We start from the raw sequence: 15412 nt of genomic DNA, 5'->3' as shown, positions 1-15412 counted from the left end.
AGTGTGGGCAAACATCTATATTTGGTAAGTGTAAATGAGTCCATTGTTTTTTAGAGAAAATTTGGTAAACCTGTCAGATGGGCATGCCATTTGATCTAAAAATGTACCCTTAATAATAGTCTCTCAAGTGCATGAAGTTAAATATAATGTCACAAAGATGTGACATTGTAATAGAAAAAAAAGTCTAAGCTGTCTATCAGTAGATGACCAATAAAATAAATAAGACACACCCCTATAATTAGCTCTGTATATATTCAACTAGATGCCCAAGATATTGAATCAAAAAGAAGAAGAACATGTATGTTTAGTATAGAATAATACACATCATGGTTGCTCCTGTTTATATGTGTATATAGTATATGTTTATATATGTATATATGTGCAAGAAAAAATCTGGAAGGACATGACCCATTGTTAATAGTTGTTGCATCTTGGAGTCGGGCTGAGGGAGGTACCTGGAGGGATTGGTATGGACGCACTTGGTAATATATATATATATATATTTTTTTTTAAATTAATTAATTTTATTTTTGGCTGCGTTGGGTCTTTGCTGTGCACAGGCTTTCTTTAGTTGCAGTGAGTGGGGTTACTCTTCATTGCGGTGCGTGGGCTTCTCATTGCGGTGGCTTCTCTTGTTGTGGAGCACTGGCTGTAGGCGCGCGGGCTTCAGTAGTCTCGGCACGCGGGCTCAGTAGCTGTGGCTTGCAGGCTCTAGAGCGCAGGCTCAGTAGTTGTGGTGCACGGGCTTAGTTGCTCTGCAGCATGTGTGATCTTCCCAGACCAGGGCTCGAACCCATTTTCCCCTGCCTGGCAGGTGGATTCTTAACCATTGCACCACCAGGGAAGCCCAGTAATATATTTTTGTATTGAAATAGTTTACGAAAATAGTATGTTAATTTTGTTATCAGGAAAGAAAGATAATTTACAAATCAAGATTCATCTAACATGATTCTTTCAAATTTTAAATACTGATAAAAAGTCTTGATAAATCTTATGAACCTGGGAGAACTTTAAGCAAATTCTAAGAAATTGGAACTTAGAAATCAAAAAATAAAACCAGGCTTCCCTGGTGGCGCAGTGGTTGAGAGTCTGCCTGCTGATGCAGGGGACATGGGTTCGTGCCCTGGTCCAGGAAGATCCCACATGCCGCAGAGTGGCTGGACCCGTGAGCCATGGCCGCTGAGCCTGCGCGTCCAGATCCTGTGCTCCGCAATGGGAGAGGCCACAACAGTGAGAGGCCCGCATACTGCAAAAAAAAAAAAACCAAAAAAATAAAACCCAAAAAAACCCAACTCTTGCATATATGGCACCTATATCAAAAGACTATTTAAATAGCAGTTAAGCAGTTTTAACACCTTCATGGCCTTTCGGCATTACCTTCTTAGCTTTGAAGAGTCATGTTCCACTCTTTTCTCATTCGTGCTCCATTCATCAGACTTAGAAATTATTTGCAGTTCCCTAAATGCACCTGCTGTTTCACATCCTTGCTTTTGCACCTATTCTTCCCCAGCCTAAATTCCCTCCATATCCCCCAAACTGCTCTTTTACCATCTGCTTGGAAGAAGTCATGTGAAGTCTTAATGTTCTCAAATGTCCCATTTTCATTCAACCTTTTGTGAAATCTCAGCACCCACCCACTCTCAGCTAGGCCTATGTGGTCACTCCATCCCCAACACACGTTATACGCAACCCAAATGAATTGTAATTAATTTATTTCTCTCTCTTACTTAACAAGTTTATGAGCTCTTTGAGGGTAGAGACTATCTTTTTATTTTTTTTTAATTATTTTTTTTTTTTGCGATATGCGGGCCTCTCACTGTTGCGGCCTCTCCCGTTGCGGAAAACAGGCTCCGGACGCACAGGCTCTGGACGTGCAGGCCCAGCAGCCACGGCTCACGGGCCCAGCCGCTCTGCGGCATGTGGGATCCTCCCGGACCGGGGCACAAACCCGTGTCCCCTGCATCGGCAGGCGGACTCCCAACCACTGCGCCACCAGGGAAGCCCGAGACTATCTTTTTAATATTAGTATCTCCAAGCCTAACATGTAGTAAGTCATTGGTGAAGGTTTGTTTAAATAATTGGTTGATAAATCCAGTGTGAATGCTAAAAATAATTGATATTAATAAGCAGGAAGTTAATCTGAACATTAGTAGATTCTATTCACTCTTAAATATTAATTGGGCACCTGCTCTGTGTAAAGCACCACCACCAAATGCCAGGGAAAGGGTTCAGTGATGAACGCCATCAGTCAGGTGGGACGTCTCATGGATAAGCAGGCAGTTATGGCCTATGATAACTACAAAGGAAGATGTGTGCCGTGAGTGTGAATGAGAGGAGAAGTGCACTCAAGGAACAGGGAAACAGTAGAACCTACAGCATTGTTTGTTTGAGCTTGGGAGAGGCTGGAGCCATCAGTAGGAACCAAATCATATGGTTCCTCCAAGGCGTGTGTAAGGGTTTGGAGGTGGGGGATGACTCTGTGGTTTCAGAAAGACGACTTGGCTCTAGTGTTTGCTCTAACAAACATAGCACTGAAGGAATTGTTTGCAATGTATTGGGTTATTTTCATTTTTTCATTTCTGTCTTTAAGCAACGAAGTGGCGAATCTGTTAAAGTGCACCAACTTGATGTTGCCATTCCCTTGCATCTCAAAAGCCAGCTGAGGAAAGGGCCGCCACTCGGTGGTGGGGAGGGAGAGGCAGAGTCTGCAGATACGATGCCGTTTGTCATGTTAACCAGAAAAGGCAATAAACAGCAGGTAAGAATCTGTCCGCTGTGTATTCACAGTTGGTTGTTAGTTATCAAGTGTAAGCAGTAACTTTGTTTTATAGGTTCTAAATTATCTTTTGCTTACAAGGGGAAAGACTGGAAACGTTTAAAGTATTCAGTGATAGGGACTTCCCTGGTGGTCCAGAGGTAAAGAATCTGCCTTGCAGTGCAGGGGACGCATGTTCAATCCCTGGTCGGGGAACTAAGATCCCACATGCTGCGGAGCAACTAAGCCCAAGCGCCTCAACTAGAGAGCCTGCGTGCTGCAAACTACAGAGCCCATGTGCTCTGGAGCCCGCACGCCACAACTACAGAGCCCACGAGCCCTGGAGCCTGTGCGCCACAACTAGAGAAGAGAAAAAATCCGTATGCCACGACTAGAGAGAAGCCTGTGTGCCACAACGAAAGATCCTGCATGCCTCAACGAAGATCCTGCGTGCCGCAACGAAGACCCGATGCAGCCAGATAAATAAATATATTAAAATAAAATTTAAATCATATGTATTTGTTAGAAGATATAAATACCTTGACTTTCAGTAGAAGGGTTTCATATGTAAGCTCAGGGTGGGAAAGGGAAGGAGGGTGAGGGCAGATAATCTCAAGAAAATGCTCACTTGCCAAGATTTCTCTTGGGAAAAAACCAAAAATCATTGTTTTCTGATCCCTAACCCTCTCCTCCATTCTCCTTAAATTACCTCTTCCTTCTTTCCCTTATTTCACAGATGGCTCTCAAAATCATTTCCCCGACTACTAAGCTATCACTTTGATTCATACATTCACTCATCAAATATTAATTGTCTACTGTGTGCCAAATACCATCCTAAGTGTGAGGCTACAGTGATGAACAAGATGCAGCCCCTGGCCTCGTGAATGCACAACCCAGATGAGGGAGAGAGACAGCATAATATATTTGCAGATAGTGAAAAGTGCCCTGAAGAAAACAGAGCCTGGCTCTCAGACACAACTCTAGGATACATCATATATTACCAGTTCTGTAAAAAAAAATTCCACACTTTAATATTTCTGAAATCAAGCCACCTCTTAGAGTTGGTGGACTCTTGGGATAATTGACAGCATTTTTTTCTGTTTTAGTGGTATGTAAAATAATAGTGCATCTTATAACTAATGGAAGTGTCTATGAAATACAGTGGCTACCACAGCTTATCACAGACAAGTTCAGCGCCTGGCTCCCACATTTATTTAAATAGTCATTTAACAGATACTTATTGTTGACTTGCCACATACCAGGTACTGTTCCATGTGCAGAAATGCAGGAGCCAACCAAGTCCCTCCTCTCTTGGGAGCTTTCATTCTAGTATTGAGAGGCAACAATAAAGAAATAATGTCAGGTTGGAGACAGTGCTGTGTTGGAAGATAAAGCAAGATAAGAGGATAGAAGAGACCGGGTGGGGAGGAGGCGATGAGAGGGAGACAGCTGCTGCGGGGGTGACTGGAGAAGACCGGGAATGAGGTGTTCTCTGTGAGGGCAGGGATGTTCTGTTTCCTCCCTCCCAGCACAGCCTCCAGGAGATGATGCCTACCTTAATTTTTTATCTCTGCTTTGGTCAGGTAATTTCTTGTTACTCAAAAGATCAAAGTTGTACAGTATACCATTATTTTGCTATAGTGCAAATAAATCTTGAGATATGAAAACTGAATACCAGTTAGGATCACGGAATGGAGGGCTGGGAACAGGGTTTCCATCATGAGTCATGTTTAAATAGTTAACTTTGACTTCGATTCCGAGCACTGCTGTATGTTTTTCAGACACTGTCTTCCTAATTCCTTTCTAGTCAATAGGACTTTCCTCCGTCGCAGTTTCTAGGTTTATCAAGTTTTTAGGAAAGTTCCCCGCCCCTTTCTCACCCTCAGGCCAGAGATGAGCCCTCACATTTCCCCTTTCCCTCATCCTCCACCCAGTCCCTAGAAAAATAAGGGTTTGTTTTTGATCAAGACCCTAAACTTGGTGTTGGAGTGAGATCTTTGTAAAATTGCTCTTCTCAGCACTTGGAACTACTAATTCACCATGGTTACCAGGATTCTCAAAGCCCAGAGTTTTTGCTTTTCTTTTCTTTTCTAGGGATGACTTAGTCCTCTGAGTAGACTTTTCTATTTCAGTCATCACATTTTAGGTCTGATTCATTTTCTTTTTCTTTAAAAGCTCTCAGCTTCCCCTTTCCACTCCCTCGCTCTCCCCTCATCACCAGATTTCTTGGCACAAAAAGGAAGTTTGTTGTTTTTTTCATTGTGAAGGGCAGTACGTGGCAACGTCAGTTCGGTAGGCCTTGGTTCCTATTCCCGTACAGCTCCTGAACATTTGTACTACATTGGCACACTTCCTGAGCCTTGATTTTTCTTATTTAAAAGGAGGCTTAGGAATATCTTTCTGTGAAGATCAAATTACACAATAGTAAATAATCAGTTTTCTTCATTCGTGTCTCCCTTTTCTGAGGCACACATGAAAATTCAGTATACCTGTGAATTTGCACACCCCATTTGATCTTTTCAGAACGTGTAGGCATAAAATTAAAATCTACCTTCAGAAACTTTGGAGCTTTGAAAAGTAAATTCATTTCAAGCTGTCCTGAATTCTAAATTGTATGGGTCAACATAGGACCATATGTCTGTGTTTTAGAAGAAATATTTTTGGTTCAAAGTGGATAGATTATATAGTGTATAATCTATATAGCTTCAGAATGAGGAGTGAAGTCCCTATTTCTTAAAATGTGAAATTTTGTTTAAGGAAACATTTTTATTGAACTTTATTTTTTAAATGTTAGCAAACATGAAATGAGAGCTCAGAGTACTTGGTTATTAAGTAAATTTTCAACTCATAAACATTATTTGGAATTTTGGAAAATGTTCAATTTTAGGAACATTATTTGAAGAAACATCACTGTTATTTTGTGGTCTGAAGAAGAAAGTATATTTTGTTCTGATTTTTATTTCTTTATTTGACTTTTGGGTGTTGGCCCTTCTGGTGCAATGGTTTTTTTAGAAATGTGAAATGTGTAGCCTTATAGGAATCTTTAGTTTTTAAGTGAAAGATCTCTTTGTGCACCAGATTTGTGCCCAGAAATAACTTTCTTCTGTAGTCAGTAGGAAAAGAAAAATTTGCACCAATGAAGTAAGTAGTTGAAAAGAAAGGTTAATACTGTTGATAGTTTCTTTCTGTATGTAAATGTCTGTGAATTAGAATAATGAATTGAAATAAAATGTTTTGATCATTAAAGCAAAAGTTTTAATGTAATAGAGCCATTATGTAATGTTTTAAAGAACTTTTTGATTGTTTTAAACAAATGCACAATATATTTATTATAGTTTAATACTTGTTAACAGTCCTGAAACAGGGACATCCTGCTAAAAACAAACCATTCCATAGATAAGGACTCTCCCCCATAATAGAGATATAGATCTCATCAGTCAGTTGCTTAACTCTTTCTCTTTTCCAGTGTCACATCTGTCTTTGGAATATGAGGGTCTGTTAAGCCTGAAGGTGGACTAGACTGCATAGTTCAGGAGGGCAGAACTGATTCCAGAGGGTAGAAATGAAAAAGGTGCAGATTACAGCTTGCTGTATAAAACCCTTTCTTATAGTTAGCCATATGTAATAGGGTCTGTACAGTGGAAAATGATCCCCTGTTGCTTAGATGTGTGCTCCCAAACAGGGTGCAGAAAAGGTTGAACTTGATGGAGGTTGAACTTGATGGCCTTCCACTTCCCATCCAGTCCTAATGGGTTTGTCTCTAGCAGAGGAACACTGTTGTCTGTTTACGTTCTTAGATGATGCTGTCTTTATTGACTTATTAAGGAAGGAAAGATTATTATTTTTCTAAGCTCATTTAATTCTACTTACTAATTTATTTGAAATCTTTTTTTTCTTTGATTATCTCAAGCCATTTGTGATTTCTTTATTATTTTTTTTTCTCAGTTTAAGATCCTTAATGTACCCATGTCTTCCCAACTTGCTGCAAATCATTGGAACCAGCAACAGGCAGAACAGGAAGAGAGGATGAGAATGAAAAAGCTCACACTAGATATCAATGAACGGCAAGAACAAGAAGATTATCAAGGTATCAAATCTTTTTCAGGATGGAAGTGGAAATTTGGGCTTTTAAAGTACAGAACATCAAAGCTTTTATTCTGCACCTTTTCATGTCATGTTTGTATATATTTAGCCTGAGAAGTTGATTGTTTTTTATATTCCATTCTGTCTTCATTTTTCTCTCACTTATTTTGTAAAGTAACACTAACGTAATTTTTGTCATATTTTGCTTCCCCCATAATTCAGTTAGGCTCTATACTGTTAGAGCTATGTTTGCAAGTGATATAATGCCAAGTTTTAATTGCCTCATGCTGCCAGTCAACTGTGAGCAAATTATTATTCAACAAATGTCATTTCTTTTGTCTACTTGAGAATCCTGGTCTCAAGGACCCTCTGTTCCTTCAGATTTGTGGGCATCAAGTTAGGATTCCAGTTTTATGCAGACATACCCAGCACACTTGGATTGACTGGAACTTTACATATAGAGTCCACTGACACTTCATAAGTCAGCCTTTTGTCATTCCCCTGGCATCCAGATTTTAGAGCCATAACATGGCTGTCTATATAGTGCTCTACTCACCGACTGCTTTTTGTGCAAGAGATGGTTGTATAAATAAATAGTTGGTTTTCTATCTTTTTTTTGTTGTTAATTTTTTTTTTTTTTTTTTTGGCCACGCTTCGTGACATGTGGGGTCTTAGTTCCCTGACCAGGGATCAAACCCATGCCTCCTACAGTGGAAGCGTGGAGTCTTAACCACTGGACCGCCAGGGAAGTCCCAGGATTCTGTCTTTAAATCCCATTTCTAGAATCTTCTCTTCCAGTTCAGTTGATACCCAATGTTCTTAATAATAAATAATGGTAGGTAACACTCAGTGTAATTGCTTACTATGGCAGGACACTTATGTACTTTATCAAATCACTTAATCCTCACAACAATTCTGTGAGATAAGTGCTTATTATTATTCCCATTTTACATTTAGGGAAACTGAACCAAAAGTCGCATAGCTAGTATGTGGCAGAGCTGGGATTTGAGCTAATATTATCTGGCTCCAAACGCCGTGCCGATAGCTGTTGTACTAAACTGCTTCTTACGCTGTTTCACTGCCTCACGACACTTACCGTTGTGGCCACATTGACTGTAAAGGGAGCGTTGGATGTTAAATGATACTCAAGAGCATGTCTCCTCTCTTGGTTGCTCTTCTTGTACCTCTTAATCATTTTAGTCCATATAATGGTTATTTTTCTTTAGTCAGCTACCTGACAGGACTAATAAACTTGATCTCCGTAGGGTTTTATTTGCTTCTTGGGAGTACATTTACCAACGTTAAATGCCTTTTCTGTTTTGCTCCTAATTCCAGAAATGCTGCAGTCTCTTGCCCAGCGCCCAGCTCCAGCAAACACCAATCGGGAGCGGCGGCCTCGTTACCAACATCCAAAGGGAGCGCCTAATGCAGATCTAATCTTTAAGACTGGTGGGAGGTAGGACGGTCTCTCTTATTTCTGCCTTAGCTATTTTTCATGGTGTCCATGTGAGCAAATTAGATAGTTCTGGATTATACCTAATGATCAAGGCCCAATGATTAGCAAAATAGAAAAGTCTTTGAGTTGTAGATATTTGAGTAAAGAAAACCTATTTATAAAATTGTTTGTTTGTTTTTTAATCTTAATTTCAGCCACACCAATCTTGGCTTCCACTTTTTCTGAGTGGACTTCTTTGGATTTTTTAGTTTCCTCTTTTGAGGACTAGTTACAGATTAGTTTGAGAGACGTCACAGGCTTTTTGTTAGAATCTCTCAAGCCAGTGTTATGTAATCATAGTGTTTACAAAAACCCAAAACCTGTTACTAGACTTTCAGTCATGCAGATTGAGTTTGTTTTGAGGTATTTTGTTTGTTTGTTTTTAAATTATAAAATATCCTGCTGGGATCTATGCCAGTTCTTCTTAACCTTGAGTTGCTTAATGTGAAATTATTAAAACTCTGTAAGGTATTTCATATAGAAGATATTGCCTCATATCTTCTTAGATACTGCCTAAGACCTCACTCATCTTTTTTTTAAAGTTGTTGAAAGTTTTGCTGGGATCTGATCTAAAGACCCGTACCTATCAACTTGGTTTTCTGTCTTGTGTTTGGGTTATTTTCAAAAGTGGCGTAGGCTTTGTGCTTTTACTGGTCTTCTTGGGGTATTTAGACTGAGGCTCTACAGCAGCCCTCAAATGTTGTCACCTTGTTGTTGGAGACAGGCGAGCAGGTATAGAAAAGAATGCTGGGGTAGAGAAATGGTCCACTGAGGAGAGTAGTAGCATTGGAGAAAACGCAGATGTTCCAGCTTGTGTCTTTACTCACTAAGTATATTCGTGTTCCTGGTAACATTTTTCTTTGAACTATATGCTCAGACAACTCTAATCAAATTGCAATTTAGGAAATTGGTTTGTCATTGACAGTTTAGGGATCTGTTTTGTAACAGCTATTGAGTGCAATTTTTTTTTTAGAAATCCACATTACAAATGATGTACAATAGGCATAAGATATTAGATTATTTTAAATTACCCGACGACCTTCATTAAAGTCCTTTAATAATACCTTTTATTGTGCTAAGACGTGGAACCGGCTAGGTTAAGGAAGAGGCCATGGAAATTTTAGTTTTCTCCTTTTACACTTTCTTAGAGTAGCTTTAAATATATACCATTGTGTTCTTGGTAATGTCTGCTCCCTCTTTCTTATCTTGACATTTTTCATCAACTTCACCAGCCATATTGCAGCCTAACATCTCTGAACAGCATTGTGTCTATTAATCCCTAATCCTTTCTCAGTTTAGATATTGTAACAGTAGCATCATTTTCTAATTTTTCAATGTTTGGGTGACTTTACAGAATCAATAAATGTGACATTTGCTACATAATTACTATTTGCAGTAGGATTTGCTCCCCTCAGCTTACATTCCATCCAGCACCTTCCATGGATTCAGTCCTGCACTATAGAAAATTCAGAAGTAGAAGACAGTCTTTACTCTGAGGCTTATAGTCCAGTTGAGAAACCAGGTCCAGGTACTTGACAGCTAATTCTGCCCTAGTCATGTATTTATTTAAAAAATCATTGATGGAGAGTCTAAGCTCCAAGCATTTCTCAAGGAGTGTGGAATAAAAATATGGGAAAGCAGATGTATCAGCTTAAACATGCTGCTATAGTTGTGTATATGAACACAGAGATGTGCCTTTCTTAGTTTGCTACCAGTTACTCGGTCGTTTTTCAAAGTTCTTTGTTACCTTTCTGATTTCCTTCCCTCCCTCTAGCCCTGCAGGCAGCCAGACTTGGAACTGGCCACGCTGGCTCTCTCTCACCTCGCACTCACTGTGCATCTGCCTCCCCGCCCCTTCCCTGACACCTTGGCCTTGGCCCGGGCCGCCTCAGTGCTCCGTTCAGCCATCTGGGTGGCTGTCTCGGAGCGCTCTGCACGTGGGCCCCCTCTTCTGTCGGCACACTCTCTTCCCGTGACCTCTGCGGCTCTGCTGTCCTTTCTGGTATTCTTCTTCCCTCCCTGCCTCCTCTGCTTGTCTCCTGACTCCGGGGTGGCCTTGCCTCCTCCTGGAAACACCCGTGCCCCTCAGTCTGGTCCTTGGCCCTCCTTGCTTACGCCGAGCGCTCTCGCAGGAGGTGTCCCCTCCCGTGGCTCCGTTACCAGCCGGGTCTCCAGCCCAAGCCTCCACTCTGGTTTCTGACCGTGCACCTGCTGTCTTCTGAACAACCACCTAGACGTCTCCCGGGAACTTCGACTTCAGCGTATCCCCGCCCCATCCTCTCCCCTCCTCTGTTCTCTAGCCCAGTGAACGGAAGCTCTGCCCTCACAGTTGTCCAAACTAGAAAAGGAGGTTTTGTTTTTGACTCTTCCCTCTGCATCAGTCTCTCTGTGTAGTTAATTAACAAATACTCTGATTCTAGTGGTAAATGGCTTTCTCACACTGGCCCTGCTTATTCCACCTCCGCACGGAGATCCTAGATCAAGCTACTGTCACTTCATCTGGATTATTGCCTGCAGCCTCCAGATATGCTTCTCAGTCTCCAATTTCAACCCCTTCCAATGCATCCTCTCTGCTCTCCCCACAGTGTTCTTTCTCAAGTGGAAACCTGCCGTCTGACCAGCAGTGAGCTCTTGTGCTTAAACCCTTCAGTGGCTCCTCGTGGCTTGTGGGATAAAGTCCCAACTCCTCACTTGGTTAACACGACCCTGTGTGATGGGGGTGCACTCCCCTTACTGGCTTTACCTCTTGCTATTTTTTCCCCTACTTCCATCCAGCTGGCCTTTTAGCTCTTCTAGTTATGCCCTTTTTGCCTCCCTCTGTTTGGAACCCTTTCGGGCTCTTCCCCGGATAACTCCTGCTCCTCCGTCAGGTCTCCCCTTGAAACTCGGGAGCCTGACCTTGCTGCCCTGGCTCACTGTGCTTCCCCAGACCTTGTTGTGCTTCGTCACCTGCTAGCTTGTCTCCATCCCCCAGGAGATTGAAGACTCAGGGCGGACATGAGGCCTTGTCTTGCTTTCCGTTTTATCTCCTCCATAGGTCTTGGTGCCTGGCACATAGTAGATGCCCAGTAAATATTTGTTGACTGGACAGAGGGACTTCAAGAAAATCTATGCTTAGTGATTTAACAAACTTTCTCCCTGTGTTATGCTTCCTAGCACCCTCATTCCCTTTTGTTTTCCTGATTTTGTGAGACTCTTGAGCTACTTGGCTTTACCTATTTTAAATATCTTCCTAAAATAATGACTTGGAAAAAAAAATCCTAACTTGTCCAACACTCTTGAAAATGGCCCTCTGTAAAGTCTTATGGTTTTATAGTCTTCTCAAAGCCAGTGCTCTTAAAATGCCAGTTCAGATGAACATTGTAGAGGAACAAGCAAATGTGTAAAAGTGAGTTTTTGAAGCCTTTCAAGTACCAAATGTTCTTTGCTATTTTTTAAACTTAAGTGAAGAAATGTAGTCATGTGGAAGAACATTAGGTGATGGGTGGTGTCTTTTGGTAGTTTGGCTCCTCTTTATTTTCTTCTATTTTTAACGCTGGGCCAGACTCAGTAGAAACCTGTGCATCTAGAGCTGTGGTCCTCGGGTGTCTGCGTGCTGAAGTCCTGTAGAAAGAGGCAGAGGGAGGTTCTGTGAGTGAGGTCTGAGAAACTGTTTTCAATTTGACTCTTAACTTGACTAGTACTTTTTTTAAAAAGTTATTAAATTGTTGACATTATATGTCAGATAAAGGGAAATTTACTTGGAAACTGGTTATTAAAGCAGTTTTAAGTTTTTATTACCTGTAGATTTTGATAAGGCTCCCAGACATTAATTATAATGATTTTTATATTTTATAATCAGGATTGAAATAGGGCTGTAAGTTAAAATGTCAGTCCTTCTCCCTGGGCAGGAATGCTCTAACAAGGAGTAAGCATTTGCTTATAATGAGTTAAAATGACAGCAGCACTCTAAGTAACACAGTTACCAAAGTGTTCTGTAGTGCAGGACAGGGATACTTTCTACCCTGTGAGTGTTGAATAAACTGTGAAACTCAGCATCTTTGGCAAGTGTTAATACTAACACGGTTTATATGCTATAAACTTGTGTGGATTATACCAGCGCTCCTCAAACTTTAAAATACCTATTTTAACCATTCTGACTCTTGTTAAACTGCTGGTTCTGATTAGTTTCTAACAAGCTCCCAGATGTCAAAGCTGCTGGAGTATGGACCACACTCTGAGTAGCAAGGGGTTATAATGTGTGTCTTATTAATCAAAGACTGTGAACGCTTCTCCTGTCATTCATTGCGTTTATCTAAATAAAGTATTCTGTTTTAGACCATTGCTTTGTCTTGACATCAGGGGAGAGACTTTCTTTCTCTCAGAGAATACTTCTTCTACTGACCTTTTCCCATTCAGTTCAGTTCTGCACGACTTAACGGATGTATCCAGCTGAAGATAGACTTTTCTGTATTTGCATTTTATTCTTTGAAAGTTTCTTGCTAATGCAACTTGCCTTGTGAGAGACAACCTGTATGAGTTTGCTAGAGCTGCCAAAAGAAAGCATGATAAACTTTGTGACTTAAACAACAGAGCGGTTTGCCTCACACTTCTGGAGGCCGAAATCCAAGGTCAAGGCCGGGTTGGTTCCTTCTGAGGCTGAGAGGAGAATCCGCTCCAGGCTCCCTCCTGGCTTCTGGTGCTTTGCCAGCAATCTTTGGCATCCCCTGGCTTCCACAGCACCATCTGACCCATGCCTTCATCTTCACGTGGCGTTCTCCCAGGGTGTTTGTCTGTGTCTGGGTTTCCTCCTGTTACGAGGACACAGTCACACTGGATCAGGGGCCCATCCTACTCCAGTCTGGCCTCGTCTTAACAAATTACATCTGCAGTGATCCTGTCTTCAAATAAGGTCACATTCTGAGGTACTGCGGCTAGACTTCAACATGTGAATTTGGAGGGTACACTGTTCAGCCATGACACAAACCATGAATTTTCAGCATCTTAGAAAGTAGTTACAGGAGAGCTACTGGGACCACCCCCTTCTGATCAGCATCAGAATTGCTCTTTTTAGTGCCCCTCCGCCTCCTGTTGTGTCTTAGTCCAGTAGGAGTTTGCGTTCTCTTTAAAAAGCACTGACTTGTCTGCAGACATCAGTGAATAGTGGCTGGGGCCTTTTTTAGGGGCTTTTTCTTGCTGGAGGGTCGTCCTCAGTCCTGGTTCTTTAACATTGCCCTGTTTGTGCCTCTAGGAGACGTTGATCCAGCAGCACGTGTCATTTCATTAGGTCCTGTATCTGATGTTGTGGATAGTGGAGTCCTCCAGCAATTGAATGAGAGCAGTGGACACATCTCAGCTCAGCATGTCGGTCTAGAGAGTTGCGAATCTAAACCTGGGACAGGCTGGGGCCATGAGGCAGAAACAGCAGCCTCTGCCAACACCGGAACAAGCCGACGCTTCCAGATAAGGCAGAAAAGGCCTTTTGTAATGGAAATCACGTGAGGGTTCATCTTCTCTTGAGAATGCAGTCAAGAAATGAGATGGTTGACTTGATTCCTGAGCAGTTACACCAAGAAGAGCGTCAGTGAGATGATTAAGCCGAAGAAGAAACTGTTGTAATGGTAATGGTATGGGGGAAATGAACTTGAGTTTAAACTTGATTTGAGTTACAGTGTCTCTGAATTGAACATCCCAAGTTGGAAGAAGATACATTTGGGGGCTCCAGGACTATAGTAGCAAAGTATAGAGCAAGCAGTAAAATCTTCTAGTGAAAACTTACATGCAGGACAACAAAATGATGAAAGATATCCAAATACCAGATAATCCACCAGGAAGGCTTTTGTTTAGGAGTTTGTTTCAAGAGGAACAAGGGATGAGGGAGAAAAATCAGTTTTACCCATCGGAGTCAGTAATGTAACATTGCCTATTAGGGTAAAAAGGAAATGTGAAGACGATTAGTGTACAAAGCATGTACCCAGATGGCTTAGGGGAGTCTGACACCAGCCTAAGAACAGGGATAGTTGAGCCCATTGTAAGTATCATTGAAAACAGACAGCGTGCCAGGCAGATGCCACAGAAGATGGACGAAGGACAGCGAGAAGGGGATCCGGAGATTTTGTTGACCTTCATGGGTTTACAGCCTCTGTCTCTAAACAAAGTATGGAAACAGTAGAGCTTTTATTTTGCTTTTGTTTTTGTTTTGTTTTGTTTTGTTTTCCCCCCACTAAGTAGAAAAGAGCATTCTTAGTCTGTTTCTGGCAATCTGTTAATTTATTAGGATAGTTGTCTTTCGTTTGCTTTCCAGTAGGCATAGTAAATTTAGTTGAAGAGCACATCTGTATGCTACAACTTGATTACATCTTTTTTTCTAGCTATTTTGCATTTTTTCTTTTACCATGTTTCAGTTCCTGCATGTAGAATTAAATAAGAAACAAAACTTGTAAAGTTGTAACATTTCACATGGAAATGCTGCCCGATCTTCACCAGCTTCAGAAATCTGACCTTTGCCGATGCTGCAATAAAGTGTTGTAATTTAGATTTGGTGTGGTTGTGTTTTATTTGGTTTGGGTTTTGGAAACCTATTAAATGGGTAAATCAGTATCTTCCACGGTCATCACTATTCTTTATAAAATAGTCTCAGAGACGATTTCTTTAGCATTTCACTAGTATTGTTGCTCTCCCTTTAGCGTCTGTTATTTGCATTGTTTCCTGAGTTAGCTGACCTTTGGGGTCAGTACAAAAAGTAGCCAGTGGAGTCCAATAGAATAAACATTTTTAGAACAGGCTTGAAGCTGGTTATGATGGAAAATGCTGGCACAGCACAGTCTAGCCTGGGGTGGTGTTTATGATCTTACCCACGTGTGTGCCACAGGGCTGATAAACGCCTCTGTAAGGCAGGCGGTTCAGAAGGGAATTGCGAGAACCATCGTTTTCAATTTCTTTCCAGGTGTTTATTCCAAGGCTGGCTGAGACAATCCAGAAAGCGTGAAGGAAGTTTCAAAACTCGACTTAATTCTCTTAACCCTATTTTCCAACCCTCATCGCCATCTTCCTTGCTGACCTGTGTACTATTCCTTGCTATTCGGTGTTGAGGAGAATGG

At 41.4% G+C, this 15412-nt stretch overlaps 1 protein-coding gene across 3 annotated transcripts in view; it reads left to right on the top strand.

Annotated features, from left to right (window-relative positions):
* Positions 1–14832, top strand: part of UPF2 (UPF2 regulator of nonsense mediated mRNA decay) — a 100231-nt gene extending 85399 nt beyond the window's left edge. For 2 of the 3 annotated variants that reach the window (XM_060097604.1, XM_060097603.1), the window contains exons 19-22: positions 2591–2758; positions 6701–6842; positions 8174–8294; positions 13564–14832. In XM_060097604.1, coding sequence (XP_059953587.1) covers positions 2591–2758; positions 6701–6842; positions 8174–8294; positions 13564–13573 — 441 coding nt within the window. In that variant the 3' untranslated portion in view covers positions 13574–14832. Of the gene's footprint in view, positions 1–2590; positions 2759–6700; positions 6843–8173; positions 8299–13563 lie in introns of those variants that run through there. The other variant, XM_060097605.1, reaches the window with a different exon arrangement.
* Positions 14833–15412: the final 580 nt, after the last annotated feature.

This window comes from Mesoplodon densirostris, chromosome 4 (assembly GCF_025265405.1).
Source record: "Mesoplodon densirostris isolate mMesDen1 chromosome 4, mMesDen1 primary haplotype, whole genome shotgun sequence".
Classification (NCBI taxonomy): domain Eukaryota; kingdom Metazoa; phylum Chordata; class Mammalia; order Artiodactyla; family Ziphiidae; genus Mesoplodon; species Mesoplodon densirostris.
Note: the sequence above shows the minus strand (reverse complement) of the source record. Positions and strands in the feature narration are given on the sequence as shown.